The sequence below is a fragment of the Peromyscus maniculatus genome, chromosome 1 (assembly GCF_049852395.1).
Source record: "Peromyscus maniculatus bairdii isolate BWxNUB_F1_BW_parent chromosome 1, HU_Pman_BW_mat_3.1, whole genome shotgun sequence".
NCBI lineage: Eukaryota > Metazoa > Chordata > Mammalia > Rodentia > Cricetidae > Peromyscus > Peromyscus maniculatus.
In genome coordinates this window covers 117,955,380-117,975,244 of record NC_134852.1, presented here as the reverse complement: position 1 = coordinate 117,975,244, position 19,865 = coordinate 117,955,380, and the positions used below count along the sequence as shown (strand labels likewise).

The 19,865-nt window shown below is 45.0% G+C and overlaps 1 protein-coding gene across 1 annotated transcript in view; it reads right to left on the bottom strand.

Moving 5' to 3' along the window:
• Ppfibp2 (PPFIB scaffold protein 2) overlaps positions 1–19,865 on the bottom strand; it is a 153,902-nt gene that overhangs the window by 63,642 nt on the left and 70,395 nt on the right. The window contains 1 exon segment of the mRNA XM_076549819.1: positions 1,179–1,271. Within this exon segment, the coding sequence (XP_076405934.1) occupies positions 1,179–1,271 (93 nt within the window).

Sequence of the window (19,865 nt, the reverse complement as noted above, 5' to 3'; positions counted from 1 at the left end):
ATTCTATGTTCGGCATGAGCTCAATTATTTAAAGGAGGTGAGAGATACATAACCAAAGGACAAGAAGTTAACCTAATCTGCTTCTTGAAATGCTCAGAATTTCCAGTTTCTAAAGGAATTGATTAATCCCGTGTTTTTAAAATAAAATATAAACATAAAGTAAAGTGAGAAAGAAATAAGCATACCTCCATCTCATTCACAATCTCTGGTGCTCCAATCTAAGGGCTACACCTTGGGGCCAACACCAGACCCCACTTCCCCCTCCTATCCTTCCTCCATTTCAGCACAATTTTTATGTTCAGTCATTTTTATGTTCAGGTGGGGGAGGGGGGCTGTCTCATGTGCCTGGTCTCAAACCAACTTTAAATTTCTGGACCTCCTGTTTCCACCTCCCAAACACAGGGATTACAGGTGTGCACAATGCCAATGTACCAGGGATGGAATCCAAGGGCTTCATGCATGCTAGGAAAACACTCTAAAGACTGCACCCCCAGCCTCCATCACCAGACATATTCACCTCCCTTCAAGCTTTATAAGAAGCTGATATTAGAACATTGATCTCTGCATTCTCTAAACCATCAATTGGGATGTGATGCAGAGCAGACACTGAATACCTGCTTGCTAAATGTAGCTGTGCATTTGAGGACAACACAGCAAAGAGCTCCTGCTGCAGTGCGGCTCTCTGGAGAACACCCAATGTGATGGCCAACCAAGGAACACTGACTTTTGAAAGCAAGAGGCTGTTTTGGTGTCCTTTTTCTGTGAGAAGTTTCAAATCTCTGCTCCTCTAACAGAGTAAGAGAGCCAGCGAAGGCCTAGCCCATGCTACCAGAGCAGGGGATCTGGCATCCAAGTGGATCCATCTGGATCCAGCTTCAGACTCAAGGACCGGATTCCATTAGCATGCTGCCTGAGGCCTGTGTCACTCAAGGTTCAGTTTTACTAGTGACAAAGGATGCACTCATCTCCCTCAGCAGACTTACAGGCTCCCAGATGACTGGCCCCAGTTTGCTCATTGCTAATACCTAGTCTCAGCCTGCCCACAGGGGTTTATAGTGTGCAAAGAGAGATGCTTGGAAGCACAAGATAAATGAAGGATTCAGAACCTAACACTTGCCAACAGAGGACTCCCCCTGTGCCTCCCTTTCCTGGGGAAGCTATGGAGCAAGAGGACTTACCTGGAGTATGAGGGACTCTTTATCTCCTTCTAGCCGGGCCAGGCGTTCCTGGTAGGTTTCATTACTAGCAGCCGTGTGGTGATTTACCTGGGACTGAGGAGCGGGGGAAAGAACACACTTAAAGGCCTAGAAACAAAAACACTGCCCATTTCCAAATGTATGTCATTTATAAGGACAGTTTCGGCAATGCTATGTGCAAACCCAAAACAGGAAACCTGATTTCAAGACAGCCCAGAGGACCAGACTACATGCCACTACAAGGTGTGTCCTAGAAGATGGTGAAACCACCCCTGATGACCTCACCCTTGGCTGGAAGGGCCTCAAAAGAGCTTCCAACCAACCAGCAGGGCTTGACCTGATTGGCTGGGGGCATGCTGGGTCTGGTTCAGCTGGAGACACAGCCTATGAAGGGTCTGCTCTGGAAGGAGACTCGAGTCAACACCACTTGCCAAGCATATATGTGGGAAAAAGTGGGACAACAGTCTTGGAATCCTCAACGTTTCCTGCTAGATTTCTGCAGATTCACTGCATCCTAAACAGTTAAATGGAGAACTGAGAAAACCAACTGCAAGGTCCACCCCAAAGCCAGCCATGACGAGAGCATTGCCTTACACCACATTTCAGCAGTGCTCAGCTGAGAGCAGAAAGCTTCAACGGCACCATTTTGACAGGAATCTAAACAAGTAACACCCAGAGGATCTCAAAGAGTGAAACAGGGAAAACAGTAGATGTAAAGTAACTAGGAACAAGAAAAGAAAAGAGAGGAGGTGCAAAACGGCCGAGCACGACAGACTCCTGAGCCAGACAGACACAGGAGCGGTCACTTTCCAGGGTTTGCCTAACCTGATTTGAGAGGGAGTGAGGTAGGAGCTCCGAATGGCACACAACTGGCCCCCAGCCCACCACTTCCTCCATGCCAAATAAAAGGCTGAAACCAGGGGTCCACAAGCAGCCATGCAGAGGGTTGCTGGTCTGAAAGACTAGATCTCACTGCTTAGTGGGAAAGTTGTTATCCTGATAATCTGGGCTGGTCAATGATCAATTCCTGAGGGAGGTGTTTGTCACCAGAGAAAAGCACAATTGTGCAAATGGGCAGGTCAGAGAGGCCCAGGGTGGGCCCACCTTATCATGAAGCTTATCTCCCACATTTCAGCTACCAGAATAAGCTCTCCAACCTCTCTGTGCGTGAGGAGAAGCACCTCCTCTGCCCTTCATTCCAGGTGATGGGCAAGTGACAGAGCCACTCCCATCCGAGAACAGCATGAGGAATAAGCATTTTGTAAATTGGAGCCTCACTAGAGAGAGCACTGGGTTTCTGTGGAAGGGACAGTAGTGGGCTGAGCCTGGGGCACTTCCCAGACAGCTGTGCCAGGCATAGTTGAGATGGCTCATGGCACCTGGTGACACCACTGCCTTTCCAGTCCAGCTCAAGCCTGCACCATCTCATCCTCTGTGACAGAATCTCTTTCATGCCATAGACAAAGGGCCTTCACAATCACCAATGGCTTCTTTGTGGATGGCAGTTTACTGTTGCTAGAGTAGTTAATATCCAGGTACTGCCATGGCAGACTCTCCTCTAGCATCCAGAGGTGGGTTAAACCAGCATTTATTTTTCTGAACCGGTAAGAGACAACTCTTAGGAGCAGGACACATTCTCCCGTGGAAGGGCTCAAAATGAATGGGGATTTTCAGAAGACAGAGAGGAAAGCAGCTAGTCTCCCAAATGACAATGCATGTCAGATTTCAAGGTCAAAACCATCATTATTTATAAATGACACTGTCCAGCCGTAGAATCACAACTTGTCCTACAGTTAGTTGGATAAGAGAAGGCCAAGGGCTAAAGGGCAGATTTGACCATAAGACTCCAGCAAGTCTCCATGGCCACTGTGCTGTATTCAGTTATTTATGGTCTGCCCCTGCAGTAACTGCTACAATTTTATGTTCCCTTTGCAACATCATTTTTGTTTTGTGTGAGACAGGGTTTCACCATGTATCTCAGTCTGGCCTTTACCTCACCTTGTAGCCCAAGCTGTCCTTGAACTCATAACAACAATCCTTCCTTAGCCTCCCACGTACTGGGATCACAGGCATGTACCACCATATCCAATTTTCATGATACCCAGATCCTGCCTCATTCTCTCTGCCTTTGCTCCTGCATCTTGCTGTGATTCCCCTAGGTGTGCCCCATACCCCCATCCCTAAACAGAAGCTCTTACTCTCCCACACTATGTTTGCACCACGGATGCCATGCCTGAACTCTAACCCCTGACAGTGAGAGACCTAGGAAACCTATGCAAGTGGTTCTCATACAGGTGGTTCTTCCACAGCTACTCTTCCATCTAGACTTTTGGTGGTTTCTGGGAATAGTAGCTACCAGCTGAGTTGATAACAAAGCTCATTCAAACCAGTGCCACAGTATAATACAATATTATAATATTATAATATAATATATAGTCACCCACTGCAGCAGCCATTTGTACTAACTGACCCAAAAGTTATGGTAAGAAGATAAGTTAGAGTCCTAAGTTCAGAAAAATGCCTGCCACAGAGTTCATAGCACACAGTAGGAAATGCTGATGGTGCAGGCTCCATTCTAGCAGCCAGTAGAAGAAGAAGGAGCTTAATGTGTTAAAAGATGAACACACAGGAGGCTAGGAGGCTAAGTAAGGAGGATCACATGAGGGCAGCCTGGGCTACATAGTGAGATTCTGGCAGATAGGTCAGTTCTAGAAAATCAAACTGACTACTTAGGAGAGGTCTACCTATTCCTGGGCAAGAAAGGAATTGCTCTTGCTTTCACAGAGAGACTTTATGTATTGGGATAAACCACATCTATGATGATACTGTAAACAGAGCTCAGTAAAACTCATTGCTTTCCTGAGATGCTTACAAAATAGACAGAAGGATAACACACACAGCAAAGGTCACAGCAGTTCTGTGAGATCAACACAGTATTGTCCAAGCACAGCACCCTCAGCACACAGCAAGCATTTACACAGCATTCGACAGAAGCCAGGCACTGCTCAGAGCACTTTCCACACAGTCATTCATCTATTTCATCCTAGGAACTTGTGAAATGAATGTCACAGATGAAGAACTATAGAGCAAGCAGATCATGCTCAAGTTACTATGTAGTAAATTAGTATGCTTTCTGTTTGGGGGGATTAATTCAGGGTCAGCTCAACTATAAAATTTGGTTTTTGTATTGTTTTATTGACTGTATGACTAGTCTCACAGTTGGAAAGTGTCTCTAGGGGAGTAGTTAAACAAAAGATAGCTTGTCCATAATATGGACCACTTACTTGCAGCATCCACAACATGAGGCTCATATTTATGCCTAGCATAGAAATACTAGATGGGTCTTGAACAAAGCAAGCTACAAAAGTGGCCGTGGCATGACGATGAAATGCCACACAATTCCACAGCTATTTACCTATGTGTGGGGAAACAGAGACGCTTCTAGAAGGTTACCTCACAGTCTTTTCACAGTATTTTCTTCTGGGAGAAGGGCACGGATGAGATAAAAGGCCAATGCAATGGGACTTTAGCCATAATAGTTGAGTTTCTTAAAAATCCTTTTTCTTGGACTGACAAGGTGGCTCAAGGGGCGCAAGTTCCTGCTGCCAAGCCCCTTCGGACCCACGTGGTAAAAGGCAGGAACCCTGACTCTTGAAAGTTGTTCTTTGCTCTATGTGCACCATGGTGTGTGCACACAAAATAAATAAATAAATAAATAAATAAATAAATAAATAAATAAATAAATAAATAAATAAATAAATAATGAATGTCAACGGTTAAAACTGTTTTAATACTCTAAGTCGAGGTAGCTATCTAAAATTATTGGGAGGAGGGAGAGCATGTGATCTGTATGAAGCTTGGCCCGTGGAAGAACATTCCTACATCCCTTGCATTTTAACTAAGGAATGCCACAGTGAAACACACTATCTCCCTCATATCACAGAACTGAACTGGAACAAGGAGTGAAGGGTCTCTAAAGATGTCTTGTATGTTGGTCATCAAGAACTTGTAAAATTTCACTATCACAGTTAAAGACAAAACAACCACATTTGTTCCTTTCAAAGCATGCCTCTCCAAAGACATTCTTTGTCCATCCTTTAAAATTCAAATCCCAGGGGCTAGAGAGATGGCTCAGTGGTTAACAGTACTTGCTGCTCTTGTAAAGGACCCAGGTCCATTTCCCTGCACCAACATCAAGAGGTTCACTAACTCTTATAACTGTAGGTCTAGGAGATCTGCCAACCTTTTCTGGCCTCCACGTGCCCCTTCACTCACATGGTACACAGATTTTGATGCAGACGCTCACACATACACAAAAAAATACAATTTTAAAAATCTTTTAAAAAACAAAAAATTCAAATCTCTCAGAAGCAAAGTACAAAATGAGAACAAGAGCTGTCATTTCAACACCTTCCCAAAGTCCTTGGGAACAGGAACAACACATTCCTTTGACTCTTAAAGGTCATCCCATTTTCAATAGGACTGGCCACCACCACGAGAGTTGAGCAGGCCTAACAAACACATAGCTTGTGTAATCAATAGCCTAAGGGTGGGCTGTCCCTGAACACTAGTACGACAGGCTTTATGAAGATGTAGTGCCATGGATGGTGTTTTTGGTTGGGGATCTTGTGATGTTTCCTGATAGTTAATCAGCCTCAACTATTAGAAGAGCAGTCAAGGGATGGAGAGAAGCCTATGTGTGTTTAAAAGGGATGTAACTAGCTATCAAGATCCAGCAGGAGTAGTAGTATCTGCATAAAGTAAAGTTTGGGTCTATACAAGAACACTGACCTAACATGCTATTATTAAATCCCTCACATCTCTCCCTGGGGCTTTGAGATGTTTATCCTTTTTTAAAAAGAATTATTTAATTTATTGACTTTTTATGTGTATGAGTATTATGTCTGTATGGATGTCTATGCACCATGTGCATGCCTGGTGCCCACAGAGATCAGAAGAGGGTGTCAAGGTGCCCTGGAACTGGAGTTACAGATAGTCGTGAGCTGCCATTCAGGGGCTGGGAATCAAACCGAGGTCATCTGCAAGAGCACATGTTAAGAAACCACTGAGCCAACTCTCTAGCTCCCAAGTGTTTACTCTGGATAAGTTCCTCCTGCACAGAAACCCTGAAAAGTTAAAGGCAGATTCAAGAAATAAAATGGCTTCCTACATCTTGCAGGACACTACATTTTTAGTTAGTGATGAGCCTATCAGGAGATACTTAGGTCTCCAAAAAGAAACCTTACACATGTGAGAACCCCAGACTATTCAACTTGCTCCTTGTTGTTTTGCTAAGGAAAGAAATGAAGAAAACTCGAATTAATTACTCTTGGCAGAGGATCCTTCTCAACCCTTCCTTAATGGAATTATCACTTGTCCAGAGTGGGCCAAGATCGTCACTTATATTGTAGCCAAGAGTCATGAGTGATACAACGAACATGCACAAAAGAAAAGGAAGGGGGGAAGGAAGAAAGGGGGAAAAGAGAGGACACAATAATGACAGAGGAGAAGAAGGGACAAAGGGAGGAGCAAGAGAGAGAGAAAATGAATGAGAATCATCCCCAAACCACGATAGCATCTTCCCTGGTCTATGCTGTCTAAAAGCAGAGATACATACTGAGCCTTCCTGTTAGTCCTATCTGGGCTTGAACTAGATCAAACTGAGTTTCTGCTATTTGTGACCAAAAAGCCTTGTCTCAGCATGATCACTGAAGTTTATTCCTCTGGAAACAGATTATAGGAAAGAATTTCTGCAATTTGCATATAGTACTGAATTACAAAGGAATTCTGCCTTCCCTTGCTTGATCTGCTTAGACTGGCAATTTTTAAAATCAGGCAGTCAGTTCTAAACCGACTGTAGTTAAAACCAGGATACTAGGATTATCATATCAAGGGCTAATGTGTGGCTCAGGGCGTGTCTGTGTGGGATGTGCTGTGATTAAAAGGGCAGTGAGTCTCCTTTGTGTGTGGCTTTCTATCCACCACCTGTCTGCCTCCAGGAAGGTGAAGACAAGAGATGAATACAAGAATAAACTGACCCAGGGGCAAGTACTAGGGTGGGGTGGGATAAGGAAAAAGAATATAAAAGAAAACACGAAATAAACAGAAACTGAAATCCAAAAGGTAAAGATGAAATGGGATGTGTACAACGATAGGTAAATAAGAATATAAGCCTACCTACTTAAGAGGCTTGGTTGAAAGAATGTATATGTCCCACACAGCTGTTCACAGGTCTGGGAGCTGGGAGACTCAAAGCTGCAGGTTCTCTGGGCCCCATTCATTATCCAACTGGACTTCAAGGCAGAGAACCCTAATATGTTGCTGGGGGCTTCAACATTCATTTACAGAGTTTCTACAGCATCCCCCTGAGCTGTCAGAGGAAAAACCAAAAGTTTGAAGAGCCAGGTTGCCACCTCAGGCAGGTCACCTCATCTCAGGCATCCAGTTCATTCAGTTAAAAAAAATGATTGCCCACAGAGCAGCGGTGAGAGCTAGCTAGGTCTACATACATAAAAATTTGTGAGACTAGAAGCACACAATGCTTTTCAAAGCAGGATGCTTTTGCAATTCCTAGTGTTATAAACAGCCTTTGGATGCCCAAAAGGATATGGGAATCATTTACATGGCTTTGTCTAAGCCCAGAGACCAAGGTTCAGTCAGAAGCAGTTAATTCCCACTGAGAGTTTTAATTAATTCCCCCATTTTGTTCAAGAGAACAAGAGGCAGTATTTCTGATCAGTACACATCTAAGAAGTATCTATAAAGATCTGTGCAAACAACACACAGAACAATAACCAAAATGTTTTCAGACTGGAAAAATAAGAAGAGCCTGACTGACCACATAAAATGCACCGTTGGCCAACAGGAGTGGAGTCACGCCTTTGGCACACACAGCTGAAGGCATGTTCACTTTTCCATTGCCCCAAAAAGGTACCTGTGGTTTGAGTCAGATCTTCATGGCCACAAGTTTTTCCTTTTTACAACTATATTGCTGTGCACTCTAAGTACTCTGTGCTACATACATGTTTATAATGAATACAGAAAGAATTTCAATAGTCACAAAAGCCTAAATTTGAGGGGCTGGAGGATGGTTCATGGAAATCCAGTTTTCCATGAAAACATGAGGGCCTGAGTTCAAATCCCCAGAACTCATATAAAAAGCAAGGAAAGGCTGAGCACATACCTACAACCCCAGCTCTCAGAGGCAGGGGTGGAATGGAGACAGGAAGATTGCTGGAGCTTGCTGGCCACCAGCCTAGATAAAGCCTACGAGCTCCAGGTTCAGGGAGGATGCCACCTCAAGGGAACAAGGGGGATGAACCAAATAGAGAGCAAGACATCTAACAACATCATCTTCTAGCCTCTAGCACACTTCAAAAAAAAAAAAAATCTGAGTTTCACTCTGTTCCAATTTAGACATTAGGCTAGCTGAATCCATCCCCAGAAGCCTCTTAAAAGCCATCACTAACCATAGTGGCTCATCAGATTCCATGTTTGCTTGTTCCTAGCCTGCCACCTCTACTGAATCCTGGCCAAGGAAGGGATAGCTAGTTATGCACAGCTCTTCATGGAGTTCTGGGCAGCATTTGAGTGCTTGATGACATGGCTGGGGCAAAACAGAATCCCAAGAACATGGCTGCTATAACCTGCCCAGTATCTACTGGGAGAGCACAGCCTTCATTAGATACATACTCTGGTACATTCTCTGGGATGCTGGGTGAGAGCAGTTCTTCATCATTCCTTGATTGACACACCCAGGAGACTACTGCCAGTGCTGAACTTGACTGAACTTGGTGACAGAGTAGGTTCCAGATCAAATCCAGCAAGGGACATGCTATAATGAAGTATCATTGGTATGCAGGAAAACACTAAGGTGTTTGGGGAAACCCTAAGATAGACCCCTAACAATAGCTCTGGCCTTTCAGAGCCAAAAACTGCTTTCCAAAGCTACTGCTTTAAGGTTGTCAGAGTATATCTGTCCTCTTGTTTTGATATGAAGTATCAAGGTCTTTAGACTTAGCAAGATAGGGTTCATTTCCTTCAGCACTTCCTATCAGCCCTGGATTCTAGTTCCAAGATTTTTGTTATAGAGCACACACTGTTCCAACTGGTCAGACTATGTTTATTTATATCAACGTACTTTGTCTGTAAATATGTTTGGATTTGAGTGTTTCACACTGGGCACTTTCTTGAAATGCTTTTTTCCCCCTTTACTGAAATAAAGTCTTGCTGTATAGTTCTAGGCTGGCCTTGAACTTCTGATCCTTCTGCCTCTATTGGTGAAATTATTAAGGCCATTCCACGTAGTTAAAAGGGAGGTTTATTTTGTGGAGTAACTTACAAGTGAATGGATAGTTTACAGAGTCTGGGAAAGGCGTGGTGCAGTCTGGCAGTGTTCTCTGGAGAACTCTGCTGGGTCTACCTCCAGCATCCAGGGTCCAGGAACTAAGAGCGCCCGCGCATGCGCATCTGGAACCTGGATCTTCAGCGTCCTCTCTCAGCCCCACCTTGTAGGCGTGACAGTTACTGAAGCCTCAATGGGGGTTGGGGCTTCCAGGTCAAAGCTGGAATGGCTACCCACAACATGCCTCATCTCCCTGAATGCTGGAATTACAAGCACGTACTACTATGCTTGATTCTTTCTTCATTAGCCACTTAGATAAGTTATGCTTTTAGATGAATGTGAAAGTAAAAAAAAAAAAAAAAAAAAAGTTATTCCTTCCAGGCTAGACATGAGGGCATGTCAAATTCCAAAGACCAAGTGTCAGTGAGCCACAAGTGCTAGGCATAAGGCTTCAGGAGAAATGTCAAAGCCACTAAAACTACAGCTGAAGCTCAAAAGTACCACTAGAATGACTAATACTATCAGCTCCACAGGGAATAGAATCACTCTGGAGATACATCTCTGGCATGTCTGTGACGAAGTTCCCAGAATGGGTTAACTGAGGAAGGAAGACCCACCCTACCTAACTGTGGGCAGCACCATTCCATGGGCTGGGGGTCCCAGACAGAATAAAAAGCAGAAAGGGGCTTTTTATGTGAGTTCTTGTAACTTGATCTCAGGTCCTCAAGCTTTCATTGACAGCCTGATTAGCCATTGAGCCATCTCCCCGGCCTCCCAATTCAGGCATTTGTGACTGGTTATTGGCAGCTACTGACATCCTAACTGTAATCATTATAGATGACACTCATCTCTCCCTGCTTCCTGACTTTAGATACAGTGTTTCCAGCTACGTCATTCTCCTACTGCCAGGCCGTCCCTGCCATGATGGATGACACCCTCAAACTGTGAGCCAAGAGAAGTTCTTCCACCCTTAAATGGCTTGTAACAGGTATTTTGTCAGAGAAAAAATAAAGAAAGGTACCAAATACAATCACTCCATGCAAGCCTTTAAAAATAGAAAATATAGACCTTAGGGAATGCCTGCCTGGTACTGAAACCTGGTCAGCTGCTGAGGCCATAGAACCAAGAGAAAAACCTACTATTGTCAATTATCTAGACCAATATTAATTCCCAACTATATCCTAAAAACCTACCTTTATACCCATAGATAAAAGTAGCTCTCTTCCTTTATCAAAGAAACTTCTTTGTACAGTAACCAGAGAAATTCACAACTGTTCAAAGAGCACAAACACTGACTGTGTGGTACCCATCCCCAACTGATATATCTATAACACGACCTCTACAGCTAAGACTCGGGGTACATAGAAGAAGGAGTGGAAAGATTGCAATACAAAGGGGACCAGGACGTCTGCTAAGAAGAGACAGACTCTGATACATATGGCATGGGGCTGCACCCATGAAATTTTAACAATATAGCTGCTGAACAAGACCTAAACAGTAACACCACCAGCTGACATCTCAATGTGAGCAGGGGAAATCCCACAAGACCCCACCCTTAAATCATGGGTGGCAATTAATGGCTGCTAAGAGGAGGAGAACCCTCTACCCTCCTCCATTAGCTTTCAATTACATACACTGGGGAGGGGGGTAAGTGTTGCTGGTCAGTTTCTCATCATCCAGTGATCTAAAAACCCACCTTTAGGAAACCAAACGGAGTCCACAAATAATGAATTAAATAGCTTCTTGGTTAACCAACAATTGTGTCATCATACTTCACTCATTCATTTATTCAATGACTAAGATATTACTGAACTTCACAGCAGGTATAATAAATACTATCAGAGAAAGTAATGTGTGTACATGAACAACAAGGATATAAGGAAGAGATGAATAGACTTTTACCTTCAAAAGGCAGAAGAGACTTTATAGAGCAGGCCCCACTTCCAGGATTAAGTCTGAAAGCTATAAAAGACTTCTTAGGGAACAACATCACCCTTGCAAATAGCCTTCCCAAGACAGATAGGCTATCTTTTGAGACCATGATTAATTACTATCCTTCAGACATTCTGAATTCCATAAGCTTTCCAAGCAAAGGGTGGAGTGAGGCTCCAAGATCATCCTCCTGGCAACATGCATATCTCTTCCTCAAATTATGAACATGGCTCGGCTCTAGGTAGTGCTAAACATCCATTATAGGTGGCTAGATACATAAGGAGCTTAAAGCACTGAACTGTAAAAGTGGTATTTGTACATTTGTGCCAACAGCCAAGAAAGAGTGATGCTACAACCAGGAGGAAAGGAAGAAGATGAGACTCTGAAGAATTTCCTCATCTTGCCAGTTCTAATAGACACAGTGACTGATTACTGAAAATGCCATCAGACCCAGGGCAGCATCACTAAGTATTGGGAGTTGGGGGTGGAATGAACACTGTGATTTAGCTATCTGGAGGCACTAGAGTTAATTGACTGGTGCCTCTTATACAGCTAGTGTCTTATAGAAAGGCCAGTAGCCCTATAAGATCCTCAAGTGGGTGAAGGCGGAGGGCTGGACTATAGGTCAGTTGGTAAATGCTCACCTAGCATGCACACAACTCTAGGTTCAATCCTCAGCACTGCATAAACAGGATATGGTGGTCCACACTTACAATCTCAGCACTCAGGAAGTAGAAGCAGGATGATCAGAAGTTTAAGTCATCCTCAGTATTTAGTTAAGGACCAGCTTGGGCTACATGAGACTTCAAAAAGTGGCAACAAATTCAGGAGGAAATAGATAAGAAGGGTTGCTTACGAAGTACACAATGGCAAGGACATTCATTGCAGAGGGGAATTTTAAAGGTGACTTCAGGGACAAAGAGAGTGTGCTCAGGAAGGGCAGGGAAGGAGGAGGATAGACAGTAAGTTTTTAACTCCTCCAAGAACACTGATAAGAGGAAGGTGAATTAGAAGGTGCAAGTACAGAGACAAAGATAGTTTTGTTTTTTCCATGAGAACTAAAAAGAAACTTTTCTCCTCCAAGAGCAATGGAGTACACAGGGAGCCAATGAGAGAAGACTAGGAAGAGTCAAGCAGGATGAGGTCAAAAAGACTGACTAGACACTGCGACAGCCCTGGCTATGAGAGAAGACCCCCAGCCACATGAAAGAGAAGGAAGTTCAGAAGTAACAGCTGTGAGCATGATTATACTTGGTGAAGGGGAAGGAAGATGAAAAATTCATCTAAATTTGCCCCTCACCCTGTCCCCATCAAGTCAGTAATGACATCAGTTGAGAATAGAGTGCAAAGTCAGAGTCAGAGGGAAAACACATTGTCAGGAGTGCAGAGTTGAGTCACAGGATGCCTAAGGGCTGCTGCCAGTTCATCAAAACTACCAATGCCTATGCTTCTTTGAGGGCCCCACGAGCTACTCAACCAAAGACCCTGGCAAGATGTCACATCACAAGATTCCATGGAGTAAAGGTTTAGGAAACCTACTCAGAGTCAAGGATTAGGCATGTGGCTCTGACGTAATCAGAGGTTGTCAAATGATGCTGATTATCCCACAACTAACATTTACGATGTGTATTCCAAGTACTGAATACACTGAAAAATTTATTTCTATTTTACAGTCAGGGAAGTGGAGTTCCAGGGAAGTTATACACATTGTTCAATGTGCCCAAAAGGTAAGATATGAATGCAAGGAGCCTGGACTCCGGGTCTGTGCGGTTAACCGGTAGAAGAGGTCTATCACAGGAGCTGTTGGTTATTTCTCTAATGACCATTATAGATTAAGTGAATGAAAAGGGAGTCAGATACAGTATCTGATTGTCTTTGAAGCTCTTCTGACCCAAGTGGCCAGGCTACTAGATCAACCATTTGAGTTTGCAATGGCATAGAATAAGATTTTAAGTTTGCAGCTTAAATATATTCACATTTTACTACAGAACTAAGGTAAACTGCATGGTAAACTCAGGTGGCTCTGTTTTGTGACTGATTGTAGGGTGGAAATTTTCTTAGAGTCTAAGTGCTGAAGCCATGCAGCAATGTGAAGATACTGCTATTTGAATACATTTTCAAAAACACCACTGTTTAGTTCTCTTCCTGGGAAAATGAACTCCTGCTCAGGGAGCAGAGGGCTGGTACTACAGACTCTGCTAGGAGCCTTCTTCAGAGACTGTTTCATGGTTATGTGGGTTGGATCTACCGATCTCAGTGCATGACATGGAGAAAATGTTGGTGAGTCAGGAACTAGACAGCGGGAAAGGATGAGGGCCTCTGGGTACTTGTAGCAGGAGTTACCTAGTGCTTAGGTTTTATCTGCTCAAAGAATGAACTGGAGGGTGAGCCCCCAGCAGTTTCTACTTAGCAACCGGAGATCAGCTGAGCAGTCAGCAATCAGTGGGATGCTGGGCCAGGTAGAGGCCACCTCTTCTAAGTCTTCAGTTTGCTTGGTTTAAAACCTTGATCTGGAACATGAGAAGTCTAGAGCTTGAGGAGTCAATGGCCTAGCATGCACTTCGAAGAAGAAGCAGTCCATTCTCACCTGCTCCTTTTTCAGCTTCTCTTTCCTACTAATAACATGAGCAGTTAAACATAAGCATGCTGCTGAATGCTTCCTATACACAATTGGCACTATGCTAACCATTTTATAAGCATTAACCTTACTTGATCCTTAAAGAGACCTGTGTAGAAAACACTAGTATAAGCCTCCTATTTTATAGATTTAAAAACAGGTTCAGGCTTTTGAGTACATCAATCTAAGATCACATACCTGGTAAATGTGGCAAAGCCAAGATTCAAATCCAGACCTCACTCCACCTGTATGCCTGTACCTATAACAGTACACACCACTCTGTCATCCCTCAAAGGCCCCAGTGATGTTTATTTTCCACGTAAATACTTTCTTCCGGCTAGCTCCTCCCTCATCACAGAGCCCCTCTTTGTTCTGACTCCTCTTGGGCTTGGTAAATGAGGGATTAGTACTAGCTGACACCTGTAAGACATTACCCTCTTGTCTCAAGTCAAAGGGCAAGGCTCCCACTATGTGCACTAGCTCACCACTCATACAGGAACCTCTTGTTCTAGAACCGAACTCTTATGCATGGAAGAATGAAAGAGACAGTGTTTCTACCTTCAAAATCGTAAGCTCTGAGAAAGCTGTTTTCTGCATAAGCACATGAGAAGGTAGGTGGGGAGTGGTGACCGCCTGGACTGGAGGGCCTCTAGAAGGACTAGATCAGTAAAGGGATGGCTGCAAACAAGGGGCCTAATGGAATCAGGTAGAGAAGGTAGGAATTAGAGAAAAGGACAGCCGAGATAAAGCTTAAAAAATAAAAATTAAAAAATATTTTAAAAAACCAGGAAATATATACTTGAAGGTTACTAAAGAATTAAATGAAAAAGGTATTGATTGGAACCAAAGGCAGAAGAAGCTGAGGAGGCTGCATTTCCTCTTCCAGACTGAAGATGAGTCCCAGAGGCTCACAGCTACAGACAGAAGCAGCGTCTTCTGGTTTGGGGAGATTAAAAAACCTGGCCCAAGGATTTGGGGTAAAGAAGGGAACCCACCACTACAAAATATATTTTACCTATGACACATCCAATATTCGATGTTTGATTTACTGTTGTTAATAACTCTTAAAATCCTAAAAGCAGAGAAATATATTTGCTATGGGTTCTGTGGGGGTTCTAAAGTTGTTGCCTAGCTCAGAGAGTCTATCAGAGCTCACATCCTGCATCTTGGAGGAGACAGAACCTTCTCATGTTGCCTTGTGGGCAGAATTGGTACCTACAGACAGAACCTCTGTCCAAGGACCTGTCACAGCATCTGTGCAAGGCTATGATTACAGTTCCCATACCAGGCATATGGTGACTTGTAGACCCTCTCAGTTAAACGCTTCCTTTTGGAAACAAGGACACAAAGACTGAGTGTTGGGAAGTACGCTTTTTCCTAGTTCCCTCCAGCATCTCCCTAGCACAGCTTTTTAAAAGCTTAGGATGGTGCTGACCTTTACCAGAAGGTCCAGGTGTCTCAGCATGCTCTCTGGTCGCTGAAATGCCCTACTTGCTACAAAGCAAAGGCTGAGTACAGACAGGATTTCTATTGCATTCTGAACCAATCATTTTCTGCGTATTTGCCAAAACTGAGGAAGGAGCAGGACCAAGAGACAGAGAAAATGGCTCAAGACCAGGCTGCCCGACCACTAACTAGCCAGCACTCACAATGTCCTTGGCCTGTCTTGGGTTTTACTAAATGAAGTCTGGTACTAGCTGACTCCTATAGGCCATCCAACTCTCTAATCATGTCTCAGATGCCTCAATTTCCCAACACAGCTTACTACACACCACATCACAGTTACAGGGATTTTCTTAAAATACAAATTAGACCCCACGATAGATCCCATGTTGCTTCCTCACTACAAACCCAGTCATGACAAACCACTGTCACCTACTGCCCCTACATGGCCTTCGCTGTTCTATGTGATCTGGCATCTGCCTGCCTCTACCCACCATGACTGAGTCCAGCAACAATGGCGTTCTCTGTCTTGAAACCCTCCCGACTCTCCTGCCTTAGGACCTTTGCACACGCGCCACCCACCCTGGCTTTGGCCTGGAATGCTTCTCATCCCATATTCCACCTGACTCATTCCTATTATTCTTTCAGGTTTCCATGAAGTACTATTTCCTCAAACAGGGCTCCTGACCCTCTTCTTCAATCATCAACAGCCCTCCTGAGCCTTCCTTACTGCATGCTTATAGTTTGACATTGGTTTCCTGGGGCTGTGAGGCCTCCTGTTCCCTCTCAGGTTGGTTCAGCTTTGCTCACTACGGTACACACTGTACCAAGAGCTCAATATTTGCTAAGGAAGCACTGCAGCTGCAGAGGGTACACACAAAAAGCCAGCCAGCCCAGTGCCTGAAAGCTGACAGTCCAGTTCTATGTGTCCCTTCCAAGCAGGACACTTCCTGTCCTTCTGCAGTTACAATGTCAAACCTCTTATCTGTCAGGTGCTCCTTCCCTTCCTCCCTCTCAAACATATTCAGCCTAGAATTTCTCAATACGAAATGAACGTGAGGCCATCTTACATGAGAAGAACACTAAAGTTCTGAGTACAAAGCCCGTCTGGCCCCCTAGGTTCATTCATTCCTCACTCACACTCTACACAAATGCCCATGCCCTAAGAAATTGCATGAACAACGTGCAAGTGAAATCCTGGGCTTCAGAACACTGCAAAGAGAACTACCCTGGAGCCTTCCTCCGGAAACACAGAAGCTCACTGGGCTGGCAACAAATATACCCTCTGCCCCGGATAACATCAGGCCTGAGAATGAGTTAAACGACTTCCGAATTGAGGCATTTAAGACAGTAGCAGCTTCCTCTCTGTGTCCTGGAATCCAAGAACAGTGGACAGAATTTTCAGACCACGGTGTATGGAGATCCTGAATGCTTAAGAGCCCAAGTTAAAATAACTTAACTCTCCTCACTCTATTCTTGCCTTTCAGTACAGAGGCTCATTCACTAGGCTGTCAGGGCAGAAACAAAGGCAGCTGCCTGTTTTCTCCCTTGGTGTCTATAATTAGATTCTCATGAAGAACTTGGCCACAACAGGGTTCACTGGACAAATGCCTCCCCCTATCACTCACACACACACACACACACACACACACACACACACACACACACACACGGCCAAAACACCCCAAAGTGTCTCTCTCCTTACTCATTTCCAGAGAGACCCAGACAAAGCAGCCAGTCACTTACCCTCTTCAGCCACGAGAAATGCTTGTAAACATCAATGTCCCCATCCATGCTGGGTACCCATGTCAGCAGTTAGAGTCCTTGGTTGAGAAAAAGCCCTTTATTCTGGCTGGAGCTCAAGCCCTCTCCTCCTCCCTGCCTCTGCCCCCTCCCCCGCAGGAACAGCAAGCTGTGTTCCAGTTTCCCTACTACTTCCCTGGCCTGTGTCCTATAGCCTTTCTTTCCCTAAACAGGCTCAGATACACAAGACTCAGACTTGACGGTGCTGCTCCAGGGTCCTCCCCCACCGCCCCCACAGGAGGCAGGCAGGCAGGCACACAGACAAACGGACACACACACACACAGACCAAGACTGACTTCAGAGTTCTTCAGAGCAATCAAACCTCATCAAAAGGGGAGGCAGGAGTTGTAAACACACTTGAACGCGTACACTCACTCACACATGGGCAATGGGAACCTTCTCAGTGATAATACCAGAGCCTGCCAGAGGGAAACAGTCCGGAAGAAAATGCCTTGTCTGGCTTCTCCTTTCTGGCGTGGCTGGAACTCATTACCAAGAGCCCCCGATTTCCTGTCTCTGCTTCATTCTGCATTTACCCACAGGCTCCCAGCTGCTCTCAGTTTATTTGGGACTAGGGAGACAACTAAAAATAAGCACTACTCCCAGAGGAGCTTGCTGGTTCCCACACACAGACACACACACAGACACGCACACACACACACCCTCCCTGAAGCCCACACCTACCCCTCTCACAGATGGGCCATGGGCTGTGCCCCAAGGAAAGCCTGGATTTCCAAAAAGGACAGATTTAGAAGCAGCTCCAGATCCAGTTCTGGGCTCAGAGGTGTGCCAGGCTTAGGTAGGCTGTCTGCTGTCCTTGGCACTGCTGGCACTATCCACCAGAGATCAACTGTTACAACCTTGAGACCTTTACCACTGGCTCCCTCAGGGAGTGCTGCTCTGGGCTGTGAGCCACCACCACTGGGTTCCCTGGAGGTCACATATCACACCAGGGGGTTACTGCTTCTGTCAAGTCTCAGGACTGCTTCCTGGCTATCCTCACCTCTGGAGGTACCTTACAAAGCAGGGAGCTAGAAAGGGTGAGCTTTCATGAGACTTGGGGGGTAGCTCCAGGTAAGGAGGAGTCTAGAAAGCTTGGAGGAGAGAGAACTGTGTGTTTTCCCATTGGTGGGTCACATATGCTGGCTTTCCAGGGTGCCCCTCTAGCACTCCCCAGATGCCAATACCCCTCCTCTCCTCGTACTTTGACATCTCCTTTGAGAGCTCCCCCTAAAACAGCTTTTCTCCCTTGCCCAACCCTTAATGTGTGGCCTTTGGCTACGACTGATTATGAAAGTGATCTTTGATGTGGGTGCAGTGGGAATGGTGGTTACATGCAAAGGCTCTGCACTCAGCTGTCTGCTGTGAATGACTTGCAGACACACATCATGGGACTGCTAGGCCTTCCTGTGTCTTTCCTGGAAAGCCCAGCATGAAGAAAAGACGCCACTGGATGACAACAGCCCCCTCAACATAGATGGCATCAATGCTCACCACAGTCCACAAGCAAAGCCAGAAAAATAGGACACAAATAAGGCTAGCAGCACAGTCACAGATCAGAGGCCAGGGGAGGAGGGCTCCAGCAGGCAGCTGGCACGAAGGGAGGAGTAAATTCCTGCTGCAGACACACCCAGAGCAGAGGCCAGAAGGAAAAGCAGGCTCACTGCCCTGCTATGAGCTCTGGATCCCTCCCCTCACTCTAGCCTAGTGCCACTGTGGTCCAGGACCCTCCACCCCTAACCAATCCTGTTTTCCCAGCCCAGACCTCAATACAATGTGAGAAGCACGCAGGGGTAGAGAGGACTTTAAAAAAAAAAAAAATTATTTTCTAGGAACCTGAGAAAGTCAAATGAAGAAACTCATTAGGTAAGCAAACACTTTCTCTGCACCAAGACAAATGAAATGTACTTCCTGCCCTGAGTAGATAAAAGAATTCTTTCCCAGTATGTAATAAAGGTGTGCAGAGGCTAGGGAGCTGATTTGGAGACAGAGTCCCACTCCCTGAGAATAAGGGAAACTCACACTTTCCACTGAGGAGCTCAGTGCCTGCCTTTACTTCTGCTAGGAGATGAGTCAGGAATGAAATGGTACAAAGCTACTTCTCATCGACCGACTGACCTAACCCCCTAGGAGAGGTGGCTCAGATGCATCAGGGCAGAAAGCATCCTCTGACAACTCCTCCTCAGCACCTTCCTGGTACATCCTAAGTCCTCCAGTGCTGGTTAGAGGTCTCCTCCCCAGACCTGAGATTTCCAGCCCATGGCATCTATAGCTGATGGTGGACAAGGCTCTACTGCGCCGGACTGTGGCAAGTGCATCATATTTCTGATTCACTTCTTTTCACTTTCACACCCAGTATAATTCTTGCTACACAGAAGAGATTTAAGCATTCTCAGAATGAAAGAACGAGGCTCAAATACTGAGACAAGCAAAGACTAATATTCTATTTAAGAGAAAATGAGGGTTTAATGCCCTGTTTGCAGAAAAGAAGCAAAACCAGAGCCAATATTAACTCAACTCACAAGTGAT